Raw genomic sequence first — 24,928 nt, 5'->3', positions numbered from 1 at the left:
AGGATAATATTAGATGAGAACTGGGTGATAATTAATTGTGCAGAAGATGATGTAACAATTCCACAATTATGCAACAAATAAAGATGACAAAGATTTGAAAGTTTGAAACATGTAAATGAGCAGCACTACTGTACTGTAGCTATTAAATTATATCTACAGATGGATGTAACATACAGAAATATTTACAGAATGAGCAGGAACGATACTAATGGATATGAAGAAATTAATTTAGATATTTAAAATATGCATTTACATGACAAAAAAAGATTTCAGTTACCTATGACTTACATTATGATTGTGTATTATTAATTATTTAATATGAAGAATATGCACCCCTTCAAAAGGTTCAAAGGTAACTTGTTTTGCAATAAATTCCCTTCACTCAGAGTAAGAATCCCCACGTTGTATGTAGGTTGCCTAAATTAAAATCATAAACATTCACACGTGAAACAAAATATCTCCGGGTGAGGAACAAAGGCTGTTCCTGGGGGAATACATTCATATTGCACATAAGTATGTTATCAACACGACATATCTCTTCAGGTATTAATTTCTGCCATATCTATGTTCACTCTGCCACAGCGGGGTGATATGGCTGGCGAGTGGACCAGCTCATTTGGAGTGTAATACTGTACAGTTGTGAGATAAAGAGAACAGGGTGAGATTATAACAGGCACAGAAGAACAGAGAATTACAGAAATGAAAAAGATGAAAGCCGACAGAGATAATTAGTCCTGCTCCAACTTGTGCAGAGGAGTCGATTTTTAGAGGCCAACTTGTGCTGTTTTTTTTGTTTTTTTTGGTTCACTTTTGTCTTGGGATTTGGCGATGAAGCACAGTACACACATTGTGCTGAGGGGAAACGAACAGCACTGCTGATGATGCAATGCATTGATGATAATATTACTTCAGCCACTACTATAAACACTAAACCTGCCTCTATTGATTAAAAATAACACTTCATCCTTTAAATTACTCCAAGTATTTAAACCAATAAATGATTATAGGATGCTGAAGATTATGACAGTGCTTACAGTAGTGATGAGCGGCTGTCACAGAATGTCAATGGTTTGAGTAATGATGTATTGTATAATTGTATTTTCCTCTTTTCCTCTGTGATGCAGTTCGCAGCTACAGTGCTCGGTGCTCTGTGCGCTGCTGATTGTGTGCCCTATTTGTGATGACTGTACCATAATTTCTCCCTAAATTGCTGTCACCTTTGATCGATCTCGCCGGCTCTCCACTTCGCCTCGATTTGCATAATCCTCCTGTGTTATTTTTTTATTTTCCAGCTCAAATCAAACTGAAAAACAATCACATATTCATAATTTTAAAGCTGCTAAGGTGAGGGTGGGACTTCTTTCTTAAAACTGGGTGCTGATACGTGTCTTAAGAAAACATAACAGTCAAAGCAGTCCCTTAAAATCCCATATAACCTCACTTTAAAAATACACGAGCATCTGTTGAAGCAGGAGGATTTTTACGTATCTGAATTTCTGTATTTCTAAACAACATACGTTTTTTGCAGATATAAGTTTATTTTCTGACAGCAGGTACAGTAAATATTCTGGATATAATTAATGCTGTTCAACAGGAAAGGTGCTGTGTATTTTTGAATCAACCGAATATGCCTCTCCGTTATAATAATATATCTTTTCCAGGCCGGCGGCATGACTTTTCACTGTGAAAATCTCTCTGTAACATTCTGCAGGAATGATCAGAATACTAAGTTGAAACCATGAATTCAAGCTTTTTACCACATAAAAAATGGTGGCCATACAAGTCATTTTTTTCATCTTGATCACTTCATTGACGTCTTTGGGTATCTTTGCACTTGCTGAACACAACTGCTATCTGTGATAAAATCCAATTTTTGGTAATAGCCTGTAGACGGTAATCAAGATAAGATCTCTCTGCGGCCAACAATGACGAGACATTGAGGGATTTTCTCTGGAAAATGATATTTAATATGCATGAGGTAAAGGAGGGCAGGAAATGAAGCTTCTGCTCAGCAGAGATATTTATGTGCATGCCTGTTAACCAGAAGGTGTCTATATGTGTGTACTTGCAGAGTGAGTATTTCATTTTCTTTGTATGTTTGTGTAAAATCTAAGAAACTCTTCGCCTGTTGATCAGAAAAGGTGACTGAACTGACTCTCTGGTTTCTCCTCTTGGTTTTTCTCCCTCCTTCTCCCCATGCAGACAAGTCTCAAACTTTCGTTTTCTTTGATGACGGTAAGCTGTGCTAATTGGATGAAAATGTCAGCATCAGCTGCCATGAGGCTGCAATCAGTGGTTTGCTTCTGTACCTATCACCATCAGTATTCCGTTTGTATTCCTCTCCATGCTCAGGACTGGGTCGATCTATTGAGTCATCAAATGATTACAAACACCAGCAATCCCTCCCGTGTCACAGATATCGATGACTCTTTAGCTGCCCCTCAAATCAACGCCCTCTCTGTCCAGTGGACTCATTTCCCCGTAATGTTATCAGTTCTCTTTGTAAAGCCCTGTAAAAAAACAAACAAAAAAAAACTGCTTGTTCTGTGTGAATGCTTTGAGTTCAAAGTGACAAAATTAATAAATCCATTTGATTGAGATTGAAGGGATAAAGCACTTTTGACATTGGAGTTATGCCCTTGGTAGAAAAAAATGGATCCTCTATGTTTTGGATATTTTATATTCAGGTAATTCATTTTTCAGACTGGTTATATAATTGGAATTTAGCTTGTCTTATATGCAGTACTTGACTGTGTTAATATATCCATGTAGGGCTTTGGTTTATTTACCATTAATGTAATTTGGTTTTATGCAAGATAACGAGGTGTCACCATTGACCCAGTCCTAGTGGCCCTCTCATCGCCACGTGACATCATAGCATCTGTGTCCTGCATGGTGATTTGTTATGATGGATACCTAATATACAGTGTTTCATCTGCCACTGCTGTATGGAGCCCTCCTGTGTTTTAATCACCTCCTTCAAAGTGCCCTCCACAACCCACGCTTTGAAGGAAACCAATCATTTCCCTTTGTGTGTGTGTGCGTGTTCGCTGGCAGGTCTACCAATGGTGGAGACCACAGTTAATCTATAAGGCACCATAAGATCAGGAGGTTTTATTTAGGTCATCTCGGAGCATAATCTAAAGAGTCTCCTTGCCAAAAGGACTCGTGGCCCTTTCACGCACTTAAGAGAAACCATGGATGTCGTGTTTTTGAACCTGCACATCTCTGTAGATTTTCTGCTGCAGACGTTAGACTGGCATGTCAGCCAGAAGAAATATTAACATCACTGTTTTTTGACTGATTTAGCATATTTATTGATTCGTCTATCCCTTATTTGTGACAGACTGCATTATCCTCGTGCTATTTACAGAAATTGTCTAAAATCTGTTTTTCTCCCCTCCAACCACACCGCGTGGATAATGCAGTTAAAGAATTCACCAAGAATCCCGAAAGATCAAAGGGGGCAATCCAGCCATCCAGTCTTGCCTTCCTCATATTTTTTCATCACCTTCCATTGAAGTTTGTCACATTTGATATGCTGCGTGTGAACCTGCCTTTCTGTGTATGGAAACAGCGGTGTTTGCATACCAAAAGCTGACGAAACCGTGCAGAAATCTTCACATAACTGACAAGTATCAAATGTGCATGTCTTAATTAGTCTCCCACTTGATCACATCAACGACCTTACTCACACACTTCCTCTCCTTTAACATCCAAGTCAGGTTTGCATAAGGATATCAGCAAAGTAAAGATGCAGTCACACCAGATTGAGTTCTCCTTTAACTCGTATGTGAAAAATGTCAAAAAGGTGTTTTGCTTATTGTTCCTTCGCTTGGATGTTTGAGCTTCCCTGTGCAGAGTGATGGATGTTCAGCGTTTGATACATGAAGGCTGTTTCCACATTCATCTGCTGAAGGGGGATAGTTTCTCTGTGCTCACCTTACATCTCAGTTTATGACATCTACGTACAAGCAGGATTTTGTGACATCAACAATTTTGGAAGCCAATCATGGTCCAGTATGCAACTTAAACAAGGGTTATGCGGATACTTGAAACCTCCAGTGCAGACACACCAATGATGGAGACATCTTGTGTTCAGTAGTTAAACTTAAATGAACAATATTTGCATATTTATAGATTCTGGATTTTTCAATGAGGTAGAAGGAGTAGATGTCATTTTGTTTTTTGTGTGGAAAAAACACAGGATACACATTATTATTCCAAGCAGAGAATGTTTATGTCTTAAAACAGATTTGGAGGGGAATTTTAAATAAAAGCACACCAAAAAAATATAAGCAGAATCTGCTTGGCTATAGTGATTGCAAGGTCAGTGGCAGAGATTTATGATAGCAAAGTGTTTAGAATTAGAAGCTGTATAATTTAAAACTTTGTGGGCTGGTGTTGTTAGCCCACTTGCCATGCTAGATCACAAAGTTTAGGTTTACAATCATACCCACACCATTTCCTGTCCTGTTTGTTTTTCACCACATCACAGTACATTTTGGTAGAAATCCAATCTGACCACTCCTTTTATAGAGAGAAGTGTCAGGCCAGACATTAGTCAGCTGTCAGCTGTTATGCAACTAATGCTAGTGCAACTGCAGTGCTCTGCCTCAACTAAAGCTATGCTTCATTGTGGCAAATAGATACAAAACCATGTAAAATGATATTGATGATCTGCTGTTAAGTATTACATCAGACAAAATTTAGATAATCTTTTTTTTAGGTTTGAATTATAGTTTGCTAGGAATCATTAATTTAGACAATAGAATTTAGTAAAATAGCATGATATTATCATATGATCTCGGTGATTCCACTTAAAAAGTCAATACACAATAATAGTCATCTATTGCCAAGTCCTAATAAATGTAATTCCTAGCAGACTGCGGCCTGTATATACAGCTGGATTGAGTAAAATAGGAGCATATCGGTTCAGCCAGAGGCGCGAGAGGAAGATCTGAAAAATGCGGCTGAAACGCCTCTCGTGTAGACAAGCCGTTCTCATGTGTAAGTCTCAGACATCACAAACATGATCAAGTCACTCAGAGATTATGAAACTGTCTATTTGAATTTGTTTATCATATATTGAGAAAATATATAGAGAAGAAAAGCCTGTGTAATGGACACATACATGACAAGTAAAGGCTTTAAAATACATTAGTTGCAAAATCAGAAAGTGCTGCTGGCATGAATTACAGCTCGAGACCTTACAAATCATGTCATTTTGTAGAAGCTTTTAGTGAGAGTGATATTTAACCCTCAACACTGTCAGTGTTCATACTTTGCTTTTGCTGTTGAACTACTCTCAACACTGAAACAATCTCACTAAATAAGAAATTTGTCACTAACAAAACATTGATGTAGTTGTAATATGAAGGCTTACAGCTAGCAGCGTTAGCCGTTAGCTTCTCTTAGATGGTCATAGGACATAGGATACCTAGTCTGTTGGTATGAAAGACCACAGATATCCCCACAACACACATCATCTACCTCTCTTTCTGTGTCTGTCTTGTCTTCATTCTGCTCGCCTGTAACATCTGTCTCCTTTTTCATCCTCTTTCCCTCCTCTTTATCTTTTAATCTTTCTTTTGTTCTGTTTTGTTCCATCTCTCTCTTTTTCTATCTCTCCCCTCTTCTCCTCCCTGACGTCAATGAGAAATTGGATGGTTTTTGATTATTACATGGCTGTCAGGCTTACTGCTATTAATTGAATTGAATCCCAGTCTCATCTCCTTCACTTCCCTGCTTCTGTCTTCCTCTCACTCTTGTCTTCATCTTGTCTCACTCTCATTTTCTTTCGTGTTTGTCACATTCTTTGTTTTGTGTTTTTTTTTTATTCCCTTGGTCCTTCTTTGCCCCTGTTTCTCTTGCTTGCATTATTTTCTCTCTGTTTCATTCTCTCTCTCTGCATGTCTCCTCCTTCTTGCTCTCTCTTCCTGTTTCTCTCCTTTCTTTTATTTTTCTCTCTCCGTGTCCCCCTTCTTTTCCTCCCGCCTCCTTCACTCTCTTCCACCCCACATGCCAGCTTTTTTCCCTCCGTGTCTCTCTCTCTGCAGGCTTCATCCTTGCTTCCACTTTTGCTCTTGCTCTCTCTTATTTCTCCCCCCCACCCCCATTCTCCCTTCCTAGCTCTCTCACTCCTTGAGTACTGTGATACTGTTGTCATGGTGACGCCCATCATTTTCTGGCATGAATGGAGGATACTTTATTGATGAGACGGCATGAGAGAGAGAGAAAGGGAGAGTGATGTAGAGAAAGACAAAGACAGAGAGAGAGAAAGAAAGGGAGAAACTACTGGCAGGGTAAATCAGAATGATATGGAAATGATTGTCCCTACTGCTTACGATACAAAACATTTCCACCCTGTAATTTGCTCAATACTGATGAGTCGAAGAGGACGTTGCAAGTCAAAGCACGCTGAATCTTCTTGAGGGGTTTGGGATCGTCGGGCTGCTGAAGAATATCCCCCAAAACACTATTATTCATCACTCTCAGCGTGAGAAGTCGGAAGGGAGATTCCTCTTATTAGGAGGCAATGAGCTAGTTTCAGCAGTGCCACTAGTTGCCCATGTTAAATGATTTGTACTGTGCAAATGTGGCAGCATAATGAAATGTGTTTTTTTATTAATCTGCGAACATGAGCGTTGGTGTTTTCTGGGGTTGGATGGACATCATTATTAGCTTGTCGTGGTGTGGTGTTTACACACATTGCAGACTGGCATCACCGTCTAAAGCAGAAGGCGAGCTTGTTAGACAGTTCTGATTTAGACATCATATTGAGAAGCTTGGCACAGCGGATAAGGCTCTATTGAACATTTTAGGCATTTGGCTGACACCATTTGGCTAAATAAAGAAATCAGAGCCAGGTTTTATTTTAAAATACATAAATATATTAGATTTAAATAGGCTTATAAATGTGGTAATGAACATGTAACTATACATTTCAGGATAGTTATAGTCAGCTGCAGTGAAGGGATGACGTGCATTGCTGGTGCTATTAAGGCCCACACAGAAAAGGAGTTCAACACTAGCGGAAAATAAAACTGTGAGGATTGATCTGGATTTAAGGTCAATCTCAGCTAACTTGTGTTTGACCTCTGACCTTTCCCCCACAGTCCATCTGCTGTCAGAGACGATCCAGGGGGTGACAGCCACTGCCACCGGGATCCAGTACCAGCAGTCCTGGCTCTGCATCCTGTAAGCCATAATGTGTGTGTGTGTGGTTTAGAGTTGAAACAATTAATCAATTGTTCAAGTAGTTGATCAACAAAAAAATTAATCAACAATTTTGTTAATTGATTATTTGTATTCATTTATCAAGCAAAAATACATTTGTTGTAGCTTTACAGATTCCGATTGATAATGAAAATGTTTGTTAGTTGCAGCCCTATAGTATATGTACTGTAAATTGCAGAGCTCATGCTTAAAATAAAGGCAGGGCAAATAACAACAATAATGCATGAAATGAGAAAGTATAAATCAAATCATTAAAGTATTAATGAAAAGCATCATCACTAAAAGATGTACAACTAAAATGATAAATTTTAACTGTCCTGTGAAAACTATGTATGTCCAGCGTCAACCTTTCATGAGCCAACAGCCCTATTTGTGATAAGATTTTTCAGATCCTCCAGATCCTGGGTTTTTAAATGGTTAATATATATTTTATGGATACTGTCCTCCCAAGAAGAACAACAGCATAATTTCAGCAGGTGCCCCAAAACGACATATATTTACATTCAAACCTTAACCATAGTGTTATCACCTCATGATTTATTTCTCAACAGCGATTTGTAACAGTTTTGTAAGGCACAGACAAATGATTTTGTCCTGCCGATAGGGGCATCAGATCAGAAAATGCTTCCATGTGTCATTCAACGTATTTTGTTGTTTAATTTGGAAGACTTGTTGATATTAAGAAGTAGAAGAATTTTCTAAACCCATAAAGCAACACTTAATAATTTAGGTTACCTGAAAAATTCAGTTTATCAAAATGTAATATTTGAATCTTGTATAAAATGCACTTTAATCCGCCTGACAGAACTACAGGAATTTGTGAGTGTCTCATTGCTTCATGCATTCACATGTATATGGATGTGTGTGTGTGTGTGTGTGTGTGTGTGTGTGTGTGTGTGATTGTGTGCATGTGAACGCAGGCTCACCCAGCACATGTGAATACTGTCTACCTGCAAAGACAGAGGTTATGGAAATGAAGGCCGGTGAGGTGAGGCGTTGACATTTATAAAACCTCCTCTTTCTCCCTCTCTGCTCCAGCTGCAACGTGAAGCATCTCCAGAGGCGTCACGTGTGCATCTCCCGCCTGGAGAGGCCGCAAAACTGGGGGGAGAACTGCTGCGAGGTCCGCTATGTCATCCTGATACTGGCCCCACTCAAAATGGTAACTGCTGCCCCCAGAAAGAGGAAATGATACATGGGATTTATCTGACTTGATTGACTGATTAATGAGGCATTTGAAGACCCACTTGTTTGTTACATTTGTTAAAATTTCATTTAATTTCTTCTGTTCTTTATATCATTTATTGTATTTGTGCTCACTTGTAGCTGACTGGATTAGTAAAATCCAACTCACCATATGATTAATGTAATCATGTCGCTGTTATAGCGCAAGTAATTGATCATTTACATACTCTCCTGTTCTGCTTTCAGCTACTGTATTTAAAAGGAAATGTATATTCAGTACAACAGTTAAAACTTTTTTAAAGTAGTCTGCTCTTGGAAATTCAGTTACAGTCAGCCACCTGTCCAATTAAGTTTGATTTTTTTAAAAGCAAGCTCAGTTCAGGATGAAAGCATATAATGAATAAGGATCACCATTTTCTGCTTTTGCATATTTTTACCCCAAAATGCCCAGATTGGTTTAAACAGATTTTCACCAGGATTTTAGGTCCCCATGCTTCCAAAACCTCTTGTGTTTCATGCTGCAAGAAGACACTGATCATCACAGGTTACGGTAAAAACAAGATCCTGTTGTGACGATGACATCTCAGAAAATGTTTTCTGTAATTTAAAGTAAAAAGACAAAGGGGAAGAAAACACAAATGAGTGCCACACTGCTTAAATTAAGAAATAAACAGTTAAACCACATAATGTTTGAGCTGCAAATGGTAGTTTTAAAATATGGTTTCCACTCAGATTTTTTTAAAATGATTTAGTATTATTGTTTTGAAAATAAAAACCAAACAACCTCTTAATTTTTCCACAAAGTGTAGGAAGGTGGCAGGCTTTAAGGAAATGTCCTGACCTAACACCTAACACATTTCTAAGGGTTTTTTCTTTACTCAGAGTATTGATTTTCATTTTAAGGTCATTACCTACCAATTTTTCTTGCATTTATCTCAAATGCTACTGATATATCTGCTATGCTGCCAAATGTCTGTTGAAGTGAATTCAATCCAAGTGCCTCTCAGTATCTTGCGTGGGCACGAGTGTCCTGTTGGCTGAACCTTTCGAGTCACTGTTGTGTGCAGGATTGCTGTTTTCTTCAGCTCTGAAGAGCTTGCTGTAGTTGATGGAGAGTGCCACATATCCTTTAATACCCTTCCCTCCCATCAAAATATGAACTCTTTGTACTTCCCATCAAACCACTCAACCCTCCTGTCCTCCACTGCTTCATCCTGAGCTTTCAACACACAAACACATACATGCACAGACACACATCACTCTGATTGTCGCCCCACTCGCAATGGAAACTCACTCTAATCCTCAACCCCCTTTCTGCTGAAAAAGGAGATTTCTTCATGCTGGCCCGACTTTTAGCATGGTATCCCCCCCAAGCACACCATGTTCACCAACGCACCATCAAACTGTTGAACCACCGGGGGGTTGGAGTGACCCTGGCAATCAGCGATGCCTCAGCTAACTGCATCGTGTTTTCTGTTTGTTTGTTTGTTTGGTTTCTGCCACTTTTTTCTCATGATCCCTCCATTTCGTTTTTGTTTGTGCCTCTCCGCAATGCTTCCAACGCCCTCCTTGCCAGTCTTCCAGGCAGCAATCACAACCACTAATGGCATTCTCAGAGACATTAATCTAAGCCCCAAGTAAACATAAAGCACTATTATGTCTCAATTATCCTTGATGGTGACTGCTTCTGCAAGAAAAAATCTTTGAAGGAGCATGATGAAATTCCTTTGGTTGGCAAATATATGTAATCTAGCATGTGTAAGGGTGGACCATTTCCATCACCCACCATTTAGAGAGCTTAACAACATTTGTGGCTTTTCCCTCTTTTCTTTACCCAGCATGAATGGGCTTAACAGACATGACCTTTCTTCAAAAATGCTCTGTTTCTCATTCACTCAGTTAAATACATACCTGAAAGCCTATCAACACATTCATCTACTGATGCCCTCAAAAAACTGCTCTAGCTCTTTTGCTAGTTAGACAAGCTGCCCTCAGTCTTTGATGTTGTTGGCACATTGTTACTTACTTACATTTTCCCAGTCACCTTGGTTAATCAAAGTAGTGACCTTCAAAACGTAAATAAATCCCACAGTGAAAGGCTATTATTTGAGTATGAAATACTCACTCCTCAAAGGCTTGAAAGGTCGCTCTAAAATGTGTGTAGCTTCCTCCTTTATGGAGGATGGCAGCTGTAGTTAACATTGATTCACAGCAGTTACAATGGATTCCAATGGGAGACCCAGGGTCACAGGAAAACATATCAAGACAACTTCTGCAGCATAATCCACTTCTTCGACATTAATCCATAGTTATTAATTAAGTTATTAATCCATCCAGTTCAGTATGTTCCAAACTCATATTTTCAACAAGACATAGCTAAATGAACTACTTCTGTGTCTCAGTATCACCTCCTCATAACTCTAAAACTCCAAAGAATTGACAATTGTTTGGAACATGCAGGTGAACGGCAGAGAAGTGGTTTGTGCTGCTGGTGTAGTTTGAGTTTCTATGGACGCTGTGATACCTTTTAACCTTGCAATTCACTAGCAAGGACCACACCATCAACAGATGTGTTTAAATGATTTATTAATGAAAACAAAATGAGCAAAATGAGCAAAGCTTGAACTCTTGTACTTCTTCTATCTGTAGCTTCAATGGGGAAACCGCCGTAACATCCGGGCACGATGGACCCCCCGGGACCCTACGGAGAGTAGGAGGGAGGGGAAAAAAAGGACAAAGAAAGGGGTGGGAGGGAGGGGTGCAGAATACGAGAGCGAAAGAGGAGGAGATGGGTTTGGTGGGTATTTATGGGAATGCAGGAAGTGGCGTCATTGAGGTGCGGCCCTGCTCCTGAAACTGCTAAATATCTCCAACTGGCGTGTTATAGCTATTGGATTGATTGCCACGACATTTTGTATGGACATTCATGGTCCCAAGAGGACAAATCCTACTGAATTTGGTGATCCCCTGACTTTTCCTCTAGGGCCACCAGCAGGTCACTTTTTTCACTTAGCCAGGGAAATGTGGCTGTAAATTAGTCTTGTTTTTGGTACAACTCTGGGTCCAAATCCAAGCTGACTATAGCTGCCATCCTCTGCGACTCAAGCTACTGTTCAGAGCACAGAAAGGGTGAGTGTTTGATACTCATGAGTGAGATTTTTGATGGCTTATTCCTTTTAAGGCTGAAACCTATAGTCTGACTGCAGGTAGGGTATCCTGTGCCTTCACGCAGAAAGCGAGCCTTCAGTTTAATCCAGATCCATTCTCTCAGCTCTTTCAGTTCTAACTGAAATTCAGTTACCACTGTGAAAAAGCTTAAAGGCTTTAGTTATTTTGTTTGCTGCAGCTGCTGTACGCACTGAGCCTGGCTATGTTGGTATCATCACCACCTGGCTGACAATGCTTCCCTGGGCCCTGGCACCACGCTGTCTCAGAGCCTGCCAGGACATTATTATCACTCTGTTACTTGTGACAGCATTATTTGTAACAGATGTGGGATTATTGACAAAAGTCCCCAAAACACCCAGCTTCCAACCTGCCACCTACCTAACCCACCTTTTGAGGTAGTGATGTTTAAATGTACCGACCCTTAATATCAAGACCAGATTTATATCTCTAGTACTATATTTGACAGCAAAACATGAGGTTTTAGTGCATTTTGTAAAAGATTTTTTGCAACTGAGAGACATTTTAGTTGTGATTGCACGATATAATATGTTTTCTTGGAATTAAATTTAGAGGCAATTTATACATAAATTGACCAGATGAGAATATCTGATTTTGGCTAATCCAGTGAATCAAATACCTGACAAATCAAGGTATGTGATAAAATTGTGACATTTATACACTTCAGTTGTTTTTTTTAAATATTTTTTAGATTTAAAACATTTTTGAATTAAATGTTATATTAAAGCTGTAGTAATCAACATTTCTATATTTACAATGGGTGAAATGCCGTGTAAATGTGAAAGACATCAATCGTAGTGACAAACCCACAGAGAATTATTAATTGACTCTGCAGTTCCCCTCAGCTCTACAGAGCATTGCAGCATCTTTCAGCTTATTGTTTTGGTTTTCTGGCCCACAACTTTAGTGTTTTGATTCACACTCACCTCTGTCATCAGCGCCACAGTAGGCGGCTGTTTTCTCTGAAAAAGCTCTGAAAACACACTGCATGCTACTTGCCCAGCACCAAACAAAGACAAAGTTAGCAGTTAGCTGGTCAAGAAAGTGGGACATTTAGCAGCTGAACAGCAACATACGTCCCTCCGGAGTTGGTGGAGACCTAAAACAGGGCTGATTTTGTAAAAAGGAACTGTTTGCGAACACATTTATCATATCCATAAGGTGATAATATGTCAATGTTGTGTTTGCAGCCTTTTTTCCACTGGTTTAACACAGGTTTTACAAAACAAACAATTGATTCATTATTTTAATGCACAACCACTTCCACATACTCTTCCACAGAAAAGCACCAAGACAGCAATGGAGCTGGGCAGGACGTTCGCCACCCTCTTCTCTGACATTTCCTTCAGGCAGAAGCTGCTGGAGACAAAGACGCAGGAGGAGTTTAAGGAGGCGTTGGTTTTCCAGAGGCACCAGCTGACAGCAACCAACCAGCAGCCCACCACTCTGGGGAAGGAGGAGACCGACCCCCGCAGTCACAAACCCCTCAAGGTGGGCAGCAGCATGTGTTTGTATGTCTGTGTGAGCAGCATATCCAGTATGCACAATCATTAGGCACATTTCCACACATTTTGAAGCAGCATGTATTCATGTGATGGCATTCTGAGTCATTCCTAATGCCCTGAGATTAGGCCTGTGATTGGTTAGTACTCACTAATTTTCCTCTACATGTCAGAGTTGAGGTATTTTCCGAATCCTTCTCATCCTATCTTCCTCCCTCACCTTTCACTTACTTTTCGTCATCTCATTTCTTTACATGGCTCTGTAGAGAAATGAAACTATGCACATTCATTTACACATTTCAACTGTTTTTTGTATTCTCTTCCATTTCCTTCTCCCCTTCAAACCCTCCCCTCCTCTCGCTTGGCTGGCTTGACTGTTCCATCTTTTCTCTCCCCCTAATCAATCAGCATCAACTCCTGCCAGGCCTCCTTAGTGGGTAAATGACCTTACATCTCTCACAGTCCTGTCAGAGCTTCCCACCCCTTAGCTACACGTGCATTGAACACACACACACACACACACACACACACACACACACACCTCCAGAGGGGCTCTGCTCAATGCCACGGACCAACATCTCCTCCTAATGTTGCAGTTGACAGGCCAGGGCTCCCAGACATTTCCCCTTGTGTTTTTATTTTTTTATTTTTTATAGTGGAGGATTTTGTTAGGTGTTTATCCTAGGGCTTGAAAGGCTCAGTGCCACTCAGTGAAAGAGAGATATATGGAGAAAGACAGATGGTGAGAAAGGGGTAAAGAAGGGATGGTAGAGGGATAGAGAGCACAGGTGAAATCAAGATGAAACAGAAAATGATGAAATGAGAGAAAAGAACAGAAAACATAGACCACCCGCCTTCTCCACCTCCTTCCACATCCTAAATTGACAACAGACCACCCGCAAGAACACACCACTTTCCTATACTTTCAAAAACAAGGCCAAATCATTGTTGTGTTTTTAGGTTTTTCCTTCCCCTTGTCTCACTCTATCGACCATTCAGAACAATGGCAAACAGGTGGGCAGTAATTCCTTTCTGAGACATGTTTTTTTTTTTTTTTTTTTTTAACCTGAGCCAAAAGCTGGTGATCAGGCCGCACACACGCACACACACACACACACACACAATACACACGGGCTCCCTTGTAATAATAAATGATTCCATGATGTATAGGGATTTAATGGATGAACAGTCCTTGTTGAACAAGCATGTGTGGCTTTATAAAACTAGCCAGCTCGCTCACAGAGAAAAAAAGAAATGTTGATGCTGTTGTGTGTTTTCAGGTTGTTTACATTGAGGTAAATTACTTTGTTCTGCCAAAAACTGTCAAAACGTTTTTAGATGACAAATGAGGCAGGAATGATTTTCCCAAGGGCTTTTCTTACTCACACCCCCCGTCACCCGTTCCATTTAATTATGTAATGCTATGTAAGTAATTGGATAATTTACTTAATAAGCTCAGTCAGGACTGCACATTTACTTGCTATCTTCTGTAACCTGAAAACTCATCTTTTTAAGAAGCACTTCATATCTTCCTTTGAATCATGCGGCTCTTTTCCTACCGTCCTCCTCTTGACTTCACTAAAAATACACTAAATCTTCTATCCCTCGCTGTTGCTGTCATCTCTCTGTCATTCTTGATCATTCTAGGGACACAGGGATCTTTATTAAATGTACATCTGAATGTAGTCCTGCTGATCTGCTTACTCTGTTTTGGATTATGCAATTGAAGCTTTTCTAGGACCATCTCGTTAAATTTGATGATTCAAATCAGCTTTTCAGAGAGCCCCCTGTGGAATCACCAGTGTCTTAGCTGAATCATCCAGTGAGCAATTTTTTTTTTTAAATGTGTCATTGTCCACAGCAAAGTGCAGGATGAAAAGAAAATGTATGAGTTGGATACAGCCTTAGGCTTTTAGTGCTGTTGCATTTGGAGGTCACCATGGATAAGACAAGCTAAATTAGCAAAATGTAAACTCTTAAAAAAACATGATACATCAATATGGAAACAACTCGTGTGTATAGTTTTAGTTGAGAAGCACCTCATGGAACTGGCTTGTAATTCATTCACAAACTCGTTCATGTTAACGTGGTTGCAGTTTCTCGCAAAAGGGGGAGCTGTGCAGTCAATGTCAAGCTAGTTCTACAAATACCAACCTGTGCCACCTATAGGCAAGGAAGGTAATATTAGCAGCAGCAGTTTGGATCTGCATATGTAGACATGTTGATGTATATTTCTCACTTTTCCACCTGTTAGCTTAAATAGATTTTTTAATAGAAATGTAACATAATATATAAATAATATAACAAAATATAATAAACCAATAAATGAAAATGTATTATTATAGGTTAAGATAAGACTTTATTGATCCCAGGGGGAAATTCACAAGCTACCCAGCAGTATATAAATTAATTAAAATTAGCTCCACCATTACCATTTACAACAGTAAAGTGATGAACACATGAATGCATCAATAATTATAATCAAATAATATAATATAAATTATTCTGAATTAGGCCATTCTGCATAATGAGTACTTTTACTTTTGGTACTTCAAGTATATTTAGACTTTCACTTGTAACAGAGTATTTCTACATTGTGATATTGCTAAAATCTGAGTACTTCCTCCACCACTGTGTCCCTCACTTTTCAAAATCCTGTATTTGTCCCCCTCACTTTCATTGTTTCAGCTTGATTTTCTCCTACTGTCCAGCCAGGAGTTGATAAAAATGTTGATACACTCATCTGAGTCTCCTTTAGTTATTACCATGCGCTCAGAGCAATAAGCTTAAAGAGCAGTAGTGAATGGTGAGTGTAGTATTTTTGTGGGCTTTTGTTGCCCTGGGATTTGCCTCTCAGGCTACACACAGGCTGCCAAGTTAACTCAGGCCTGAAAAAAGTTAATGCCACCTACAGTTTTTGGGGTAAAAAAATTATTTAATCTAATGTTTCCCCCACTTCTGGAACCAAACCTACACCATTGGTAGTTATTATCATAGATACAGTACAATTCAGCTTGTGCCTGGTAAACTAAAAGCTTTTGAAGATTTTGTAAACTAATGTATAATTTATTGCTCTTTTTAAACAACAACAAATAAATAATTTCAATAACAAGTTCACCATAAAAATATCCAGTGCCAAAGACAGAATTTAGTCATTTATTGCTTATTTTCTTTTATTGTTTTCTTTTCGTCTCTGCATCCCAACTCTTTTTTTTTATTTTTTAATTCACCAAGTAAAATCTGGTAAGGACCACCCTTCTTCCCTCATCCAGTCCTGGATGACCTTCAGAGCGAAATCTGTACTTTCTCTAGTATTCAGCAGAATATTCTCCAGTCAACAAAATCCTTACATTTATCAGGTTTAAACCATAAAATCTAAAATGTCAAACACACAAACATCCATAAAAAGAAAAAAAAACTTCAGTTGTAGCACTCAAGGGATGCAGGTGGCACAAGTGTCAAATTTGCAGCAGCTATTACTTTCCTTGCCTGTAGATGGCGCACACTGGCATGTCTACATCTGCAAGCTGCTGCTGTTACCGGGCTGTGTGTCCTTGTTGAAAATCTAACCTTTTCCCTTCTGTCCACAGTGTAAAGATTTCTTCAAAGCCGGCCGGGGGATTTATGAGGACTTCTGCCGCAGGCTGCCTTTCTACCCCTCTGACTTCACAGATGGTAGGCTGGACCTGGACTTGTAGTGAGAGTGAATCATCGTCCTTATTATGCCGCACCGGGGTGCCTCTGGCAGCTCCTCATTTGTCTGTCACCTTTTGCCTCAAATACATATGTGCTGTGTCACATCCAGGGTTGTCTCTTGCTAAAATGATCTCAGATGTCTTACTGCTCCCATATGTTCCCGTATGTCCACTATTATTGTAATTTCCCAAGTCATCACACAAGGACATTTCCATTGCAATCTCAACAGACCGGTGGTTTTCTGGACTCATCAAATCATTCTCTTTATCAACAAATGTGTGAAAGGGTTTCTGTCCCCATGTACACATGCTACTCGACCTTTAGAATTTGGTATTTTTCAAAAGTGGAAAATAAATACTTCTGAATGTATTTTAGTTGCTGTAACTGCCAGAGATTCTTGTGAATTTTAGGAAATTATTCATATAGTTTTTGTTTTTAAAAGATTGGAACTACTTAATTAAACCAGATGAACTGACTCAGTTGATTGTAAAAAGAAAAAGGACTGAGTGCTGTAGAGCAGAGTACATTTAAGGAGAACAGAGTTTTCTCCTCAGCTGCTCTCTTTCAGTCCTTTCTCATTTCATAATACCGAAACACATTCATTGGGCTGTAACAAAATCAAGATATTTCTGTCTTGTGAGTGTCATCAGATAATGATCACCTGATGAAGGTCACAAGACCAAAATCATTGTGATCACATTAGAGTCCAATTAAAGTGTTTTATTCCAAAATGAGTTATCCATCATTTGGATAAAAGCAATAACTGCTCTTACATAATGATGGATGGCACAAAACCGAAACAAATTACTTGTATTTTAAAGGGCAGTAGGTAGTGTAAGCCCTTGTATGATAGTTTTACTGTACGTGTTGGATGTTCCATATTTTAGAGGCACTGAATGATGAACTCTGTTAATGTTTTTGTCGTTTTGAAATTAAAGTGTTGAGCCTCCTCCGCTCCATTATGAGGTGAATATGACTCATGTGTTTGTGTTTGTCTCCCCTCAGGTATAGTTGGCAGTAATAAAACCCTGCTAAAGTACATGACCACAGCCATCTTCCTCTACATTGCCATCCTCCTCCCTGCCATTGCTTTCGGCTCCCTCAATGACGAGAGCACACGTGGTGAAATAGGTATGATCACATACTTGAATGTAGACACATGCACACTTTTCTTAGAGGCTGTACATTTCCTGTTTATTATCTCCACAGACATTTTCCTCACATTAAGAGTTTGACCTATTATTTTAACAGAGATTCAGAAAATACAGATCAAGGAGCACCAATGTACTTGGCTGTGTATATAGTGTTGTAGAGCGGATAAACTACTAATCCCATACCACATTATGAGTAATGTCATTAATTATCTTTCCTTCAAAAGTATTTTACAAGAATTCAAGGATATGACATTATTTATCAAGAACAAAGTTGAAATTAGACTCAGATTTAGAACAGACCTACTGTAGATGTTTCACGATTTGATTACTAATGTTGGGTCTAGCTTAAAGCTACATTAATTGTTAACTTCTAGCCACTAGGCTGACAGACACACAACTCTGACATATAATGTTTTTAATTTGTGCAAACAATTGCCTACCTACACGTCTAACAGACACAGAGCAACATTAGGATTAATTGAGAATTGTGTTTTTGTCCACCTGATGAATGTAAGTCTAAGATTTACACTCCTTTTAGCTCTGGTTTGGTCTCCACAAACTGCTGAGAACAAAATCTGGCTCTTCAGCCTCTAGATGTCCCACTTTTTTCATCAGCTAGTCGCTAACTTTGTCTGTCATATACAGTGTACTGTACTGTGGGTTTATCGGGGTTTGTTTGCGGAAAACATCTGTCTGCTGCTGCTGTAAACGTGGTTGATGAGAGTGCCGAGACAGCTAGCAGGAAAGCTAGAAACGTTTATTTTATACAGCACTTTTACAAACACAATGTAAAAAATGCTTTACAGGAAGAAAAAAGGGGAAAGAAGGAGACATAAGAGACAGAGAATGCAATAGAACAAGGAGAGATATGTTTATAATCCACAAAATACAAGTTTTAAAATCAAGAAAAAGCTAAAGAAAAGAAATGGGTTTTAAGATGTCCACTGATTTGGCTTTTCTGAGATTGGCGGAAGGATGTTCCAGAGTCGAAGGGCAACAACAATAAAAGCATGGTCACTTTCAGTTTTCAGCCTTGACCTTGGAACAGCCAGAAGTCCCTGCTCTAAAGACCCGAGACTCCCCCCAACTGATTAGAGCATACAGGAAATGTGCCATAAAAGCAAAAGCTAAAAGAGGCTAAGACGCTTCATAGATCTTCAGATTTGGGTGATAAATTCTCAGTGGGTCAGTTTGATTGCTTTCACAGTACGTACAGTAGTTGTGTCATTTATGAAAATATTGATTAGTGGAGCTTTAAAATGGGTGTTAAAGAGAAGTGTTTTTGCATCACATTTCCCTGTTTGAAAAATTAATTGGATATTTACTTAGCAGAACCTAGCAGACATTCATGCACATTAATTAGTACACATCAGTATTTCCTCCTGAGTTTTCTCTGTGTGTCCTCTCTGTCCAGATGTTCGGAAGACCATCATTGGCCAAAGCATCGGTGGGGTCATCTACTCGTTGTTCGCCGGCTCTCCTTTAGTCATCCCTCTAACCACAGCTCCCCTCGCCATCTTCATCAGTGGTAGGCCTCCCCTCTTTCATTCAGCTCAACTCAGCCAAAATACACTTATCTTTTCACAGTTTCTCCCGACGGCCAATTTGAAAAGGAGGCTGGGGGTGGGTGGAGTGCTAAGAAGATTACGTCAAAAATCAAGAGAAGGAGGCACCCAACCGTGTAGAACAGCAGCTAGAAACTCTTGCGTCCTCATCTGCTCTCTCTTTTACCAGCAAACACCACAGTTGGAGTAATTTAGCTGTTTGTTCACACATATGCCCCAAATGAGTGTTCCTGGTGCAGTCGAGCAAAAAGTACATATTTCCAAAAACTTACTTTTTCAGGAATGAAGAAAATAACTTTATTTTTTTAAGTTACGTAATGGTTGGTTTCAGGGGAAACTCGCTCGTCGCATACACGGACATGTAAACCTTAGATTCAGTTCAGAGAGACAACAGAACATAAACTGTTAGATAGTTTTTTACCCAACAGCAGTGTTTTGTTGGTTGGAATTTAAACAATCTTGACGGCTGGAAGCTGCAGAATCGGGCAGTGATGAGGAAAAACAACGACCCCTATGCCAAGATGTAGTTTTATTACCAAAGCTGTTTGTTGAATTTGTGGTGTGCTGATCTTTGAAGTAAATGGGTTAGGATTGTGCTAAGCATATACTCATGGGGATAATTATACTGCCTTTTCAGCAGCCTGTCTGAGCAGAACAATGGCTTGTTTGTAAAGTTGTAACTCATCTGCGCACAAATCTGCTCAAGATTACAACTAAATTGTCATGGCTTTAACAAACCTATTACAATTCTTTTGTCCTTTTGATGTTTGAATGAAATGCTTTAGTTTTTCCCTTTCTTTGTGTGTGTGTGTGTGTCTGTGCGTGTGTAAAATCAATGTCTGCCATAGCTGATATAGAAATCTGTAATAAAGTTCTTCCTTAGTTTTTGACTAATAGCAGTAGCAAAACTAGTCTTTTCTGTTATTTCTTTTTTTTAAAGCATCTGGATTTATAGAGTACAAAAAGACAATCAATGCTGTTCCTTATTAATCTAATTAGTTTTTTATTTTATTGATTAAATCAACATCGATCAGTCTCCTGTTTCTTTGTTCGTCATATACAATTTCTCAGGAATAACTGATTGAACTCTGATGAAACTTGAAACAATAAGGCATTTCTTCCTCTTGTTTCTATTTTGTAAAATTACACAGCTTGGCCAAACGTTGGCTCTACAGTGTCTGTGCACGTTACAACCAAGGTGATGTACGAGTTAGTGTTCACTGCGGGGGGACTGCATGTTTACTGCTGCCTCATTGGCATTAGCAAAAGAAGCAAAGAATCCATCAATCAAGAGTGAAACACAAACTGTCCTGAGGTTGTTGGAGCACACTGGTAATAAGGACGAGTAATGTCTCAGATTTTTAGGATTTGTGTTCATTTTTCTGTGTATGTTTGTCTACATGTGCAACCTTGCAGTGATCCGAGGAATCTGTGACGACTACAAACTGGACTTCCCAGCTTTCTACGCCTGCATCGGCTTGTGGAACTGCCTCTTCCTCATCCTGGGGGGGATCTTTAATGTCAGCCTGCTCATGAAGCTCTTCAAAAGGTATTTTTCATACACTCACACTTTTAAATTGAACTCACTTTAATTGTTTTCATTTCAGTAAAATCCAATTTATTGAAGCAATTCTTACATTTTCTTTTATCTGTTGGTGTGCTTCCTTCTGTCAAACAGAAAAATGTTTTAAATTGGGTGGTCACGCGGCGCCAGTGACTGCAGCAAAATCACTGGCACTGAACAGAAACGTCTGTCTCTTTTGTACAACAAACAGTTTTTAAAGAAAGCAGAGTCCATTCTGTGTGACAGCTCCCCTCCCTGTTCCCACACATCCAGAGTTTTAGATCTTTCCTTCTGGTTCCCCTTTTAGCTAAAACCAACATATATTAAGTACTTTCTGTCCTGTCTCAACTAAAAGGTATACCAAAAAGGTAACAGAAGCAAATTTACCTAGTCAGGTTCTAGGTTATGTTTTATTATCTTTAATAAATTAATATTTTTACTCAGAATTTGATTTTTATTATTTTTTTTAATAAACTATTAATTAACTGTTTAAACTACTCATTTTGACTTTTTGTTACTTCATATTTATATGATCAGTTTATATACTTTGTGTTTTTGTTTCACTGCTGCACAATCAATTTTGGGACAAATAAAGTGATTCATTGAATTTATTTTAATTCAGTTTTATTAATGTTGACTAACTAATGCTGCATAATCATTTTGAGATTTAAAAACATTTCACGAAAAACACACGCATGTAAACTATAATTTCACAGATTACTATTTTTAGTTTAATTTTAGTTTAATATTAGTTTGTTTTAGATTTATTTCAGTTAATATCAACAGTTTTGTAACACCTTATTTTTAACTCTGCTACAGCAACCTTGATTGTCACTTCTGTAATGTTTCTGTGTTTTTCCAGGTCAACAGAGGAGGTCATTGCCCTGTTCATTTCCATTGCATTTGTGGTAGATGCAGTGAAAGGCACAGTCAAAAGTAAGTTCCTGATACGCATGGCAGATGTCTCTTTTCTTTCCTACAGCTTGTTTACATCACTGTTTTCAGTCTCCCATTGCTTTTACTGTGGCCTCTTTCTGCCACATTACTGGCATTTTGGCTATGCAAATCAAGAGCTTGGCGACCGCTCTAACTAATCAGAAGCACTGCACACACTAGCATAGTACCTGCTCATACCTGCTGTCAGATCCACCACCAGTCCTGCAAAGACTCAAACTCATGTCTGATTTTTTTTAAAAGTCAATTACACTGAGATGAGACATCTTCAAATCCCCAAAAGAATGAAAATTTATGCTGTATTATGGGTGAATGTTTTAGATTATAATTTAAGTGTGCAGCTCACTAAATAGTATGGCTGTCCTCAACTGAAGAATCCTTTGTTGACTGATTGTCATAAGATCTTTTCAACTAATCACTTTGTCCATTTCATTAAAAACTGTCATAGTTTTTCCCAATATAATCCTTGCACATGAATGCATTTGATAAAGTCTGATGGAGACTTGCAGCAGAGAGAGAGAGAAAGAGAGAGAGCTTATGTGGACGAGAGAGAGAGAGGGAGGTGCGAATATGGACAAGTGTCGACGTGATATAAAAACTTTCTTTGATCATGAAGCCAAATGTTACTCTACAATTATGTGGTTTATCAGTGAAGTGTATGAAGCACACTGCATGGAGTCTCTGTAATATACGCTTGTCTCTTCTATGAAACGTCTGTATCCTCACTGCGCTGCATTATTCTAATCTATGATGAAATGGTCGTGGGCCACATCTCTCCCTCTTCATCTCCTTGCAGTTCTCATGCATTAATTCTGTGTTGTTGACTGTAGTTGTTGTGGCTGCTTTGACAGACGTTATGTTAGACGTTAGAGTATGTTGGTGTTCAAGTTTGCTCTCTTTTGTAGTGTAAAACGTTCTCAAATTGTTACATGATGATAAAAAACATGATACAAAAAACATTAATATTGCGCACCATTTAGTATGACGTCATTATATAGACTGACCTTCTCTCAGCCCCCCTAACTGTGACTGACTTCCAGCATCCCTGCTAATAAGTGAGCATTTAGTCTGGCCGATAGTTTAGTGGTTGACAGACACATTAGTTCCTCTGTTACTCTGTGGGTCAGCAGACTGAGAGGCTGAGAGAGATGCTATGTACTAAATGAATCAATCCAGATTTCAAGCCCAGCCTGCAGCCATATTACACCACCCCTGCCTTTACTGCACCATCTTAGTATATCATAAATATTTTACACAATTTAATTTCCAAAAAAATGAGATGACGATAGCAGAATGTAATTTATTTTGAATGCAACATTGTCCTGTTTTGGAGATTGCCAGTGCAGTAGTTCAATTTTCAGAAACCATTTGTAAAATACGCTCCGAGCTCATATGCCATTAACATAACATTAACCTATGCCATTTTGTTGACACTTTTCATCCAAAATATTTTGCAGTAACATGAATGAATACATTTTGGGTGTGTATCCAGTCTCCTGTACAACTTTGCTTGCTGCATGACTTTCTTCTGGTTTGATGAAAAGGCCTGCGGAGGGAGCAGCATGCAGTTTGTGTCATACACTCTCCAATGAAAGTGATGACTTCTGCTTGTGTGGCACTCATATAGACATGTTTGTGTAATTCTAAATTTAAAATAGTTGTAAAAGCATTGATGTACAGAGTTTAACATCCCAACCTTCAACATGATGATCGCTAAAGGGGGAAACACACATTATGACTGGTGGGTTGTTTATACTGTAGATCTGATATGTCAGAACTGATTTCAGTGGACTGAGTCTAATACAATCTGGTACAGCTGGTGTTGCCAGCTCAGAGATAAATTCATTCAGTGTGTGGTGTTTAAGGATTCTAATCTTTTGACCTTTAAACCAGTCGCACAGCGGTGCGTTGAGCTAAATGTTAACATCAGCATGCTAGCATTCACACAATGATGATGCTAACATGTTTGGCAGGTATAATGTTTGCCATCTTAGCCCACAATGTTAGAATGCTAACATTGCTAATTAGCTTTAAATTTAAAAAAAACAGAAAAGTAGTTTTGCAGGTATTTGGTATCAAAACATGTATGGTGAGTATGGGACAAAATTTTAGTAATCTAGTTATTTCACACAAAACCAACCTGCAGGTAGCAATAGAGGAAAAGTCAGTGTATCACCAAACTCATTAGGATCCATCCTCTGGGCACCATGAATGTCTGTACAAAATTTCATGACACTCATTCTAATGTTCATTGATATATTTCAGTCTGAACCAAAGTGGTGGACCAGCCACCTGACATTGCCATCATTAGAGCCAACCCATTAGCTAACTAAATTTGCGTATGTCTCTAGTCTTTGTTGGTTTCAATAATCTTCAAGCCCGTTCTCAGCTTAACAAAACACTGTGGATGTGATTTCAGTCTTTCATGGGTACTACAATGCCCCAACCCTGGCTAACAGTAGCACAGAGGACTTCCCTCGGGGTGGAGACCTGCTGGGGGGAAACAGGAGTGAGGTGACGGCTGGGTTGGCAATGAACGCCCTCCCTGAATCCTTCATCCAGTGCACTCGAGAGAGGCCTGTCCTCTGCCTCCTGCTGATGCTCGGGACATTATGGATGGGCTACACCCTCTACCAGTTCAAAAGGAGGTACGTTCAGCACTGCAGCGCTGCAGCACTCTTAAGATAAATCACTGGAGAAGTTTAAATCGTATTTGGATGGGAACACTGCTGGCTAGGACGTATACTGCTGAGTTGGCCCTTGACTCTAATGATTGTCAGGAGTGACAGAGCTTGCAAGAACTTTCCAGACAGGCTCTTACAAAGCTCCCTTTTCTGTCGAAGCTTCTGTTCCAGCCTGTGATTTAATAAGCATTAATATTCT

At 39.1% G+C, this 24,928-nt stretch overlaps 1 protein-coding gene across 6 annotated transcripts in view; it reads left to right on the top strand.

Moving 5' to 3' along the window:
* The window catches only part of slc4a11 (solute carrier family 4 member 11), a 107,939-nt gene that overhangs the window by 70,484 nt on the left and 12,527 nt on the right, over positions 1-24,928 (top strand). For 4 of the 6 annotated variants that reach the window (XM_044167650.1, XM_044167644.1, XM_044167649.1 and 1 more), the window contains exons 6-15: positions 2,203-2,235; positions 7,119-7,200; positions 8,278-8,401; positions 12,892-13,101; positions 16,703-16,787; positions 17,814-17,939; positions 19,377-19,490; positions 20,944-21,076; positions 21,954-22,027; positions 24,465-24,693. In XM_044167650.1, the coding sequence (XP_044023585.1) occupies positions 2,203-2,235; positions 7,119-7,200; positions 8,278-8,401; positions 12,892-13,101; positions 16,703-16,787; positions 17,814-17,939; positions 19,377-19,490; positions 20,944-21,076; positions 21,954-22,027; positions 24,465-24,693 (1,210 nt within the window). The remainder of the gene's footprint in view (positions 1-2,202; positions 2,236-7,118; positions 7,201-8,277; positions 8,402-12,891; positions 13,102-16,702; positions 16,788-17,813; positions 17,940-19,376; positions 19,491-20,943; positions 21,077-21,953; positions 22,028-24,464; positions 24,694-24,928) is intronic. The other 2 variants (XM_044167646.1, XM_044167648.1) reach the window with 1 other exon arrangement.

This window comes from Siniperca chuatsi, linkage group LG15 (genome assembly GCF_020085105.1).
Source record: "Siniperca chuatsi isolate FFG_IHB_CAS linkage group LG15, ASM2008510v1, whole genome shotgun sequence".
In the NCBI taxonomy this organism is placed as follows: domain Eukaryota; kingdom Metazoa; phylum Chordata; class Actinopteri; order Centrarchiformes; family Sinipercidae; genus Siniperca; species Siniperca chuatsi.
The sequence above is the reverse complement of the archived record's forward strand: the minus strand, read 5'-3'. Positions and strand labels throughout refer to the sequence as shown.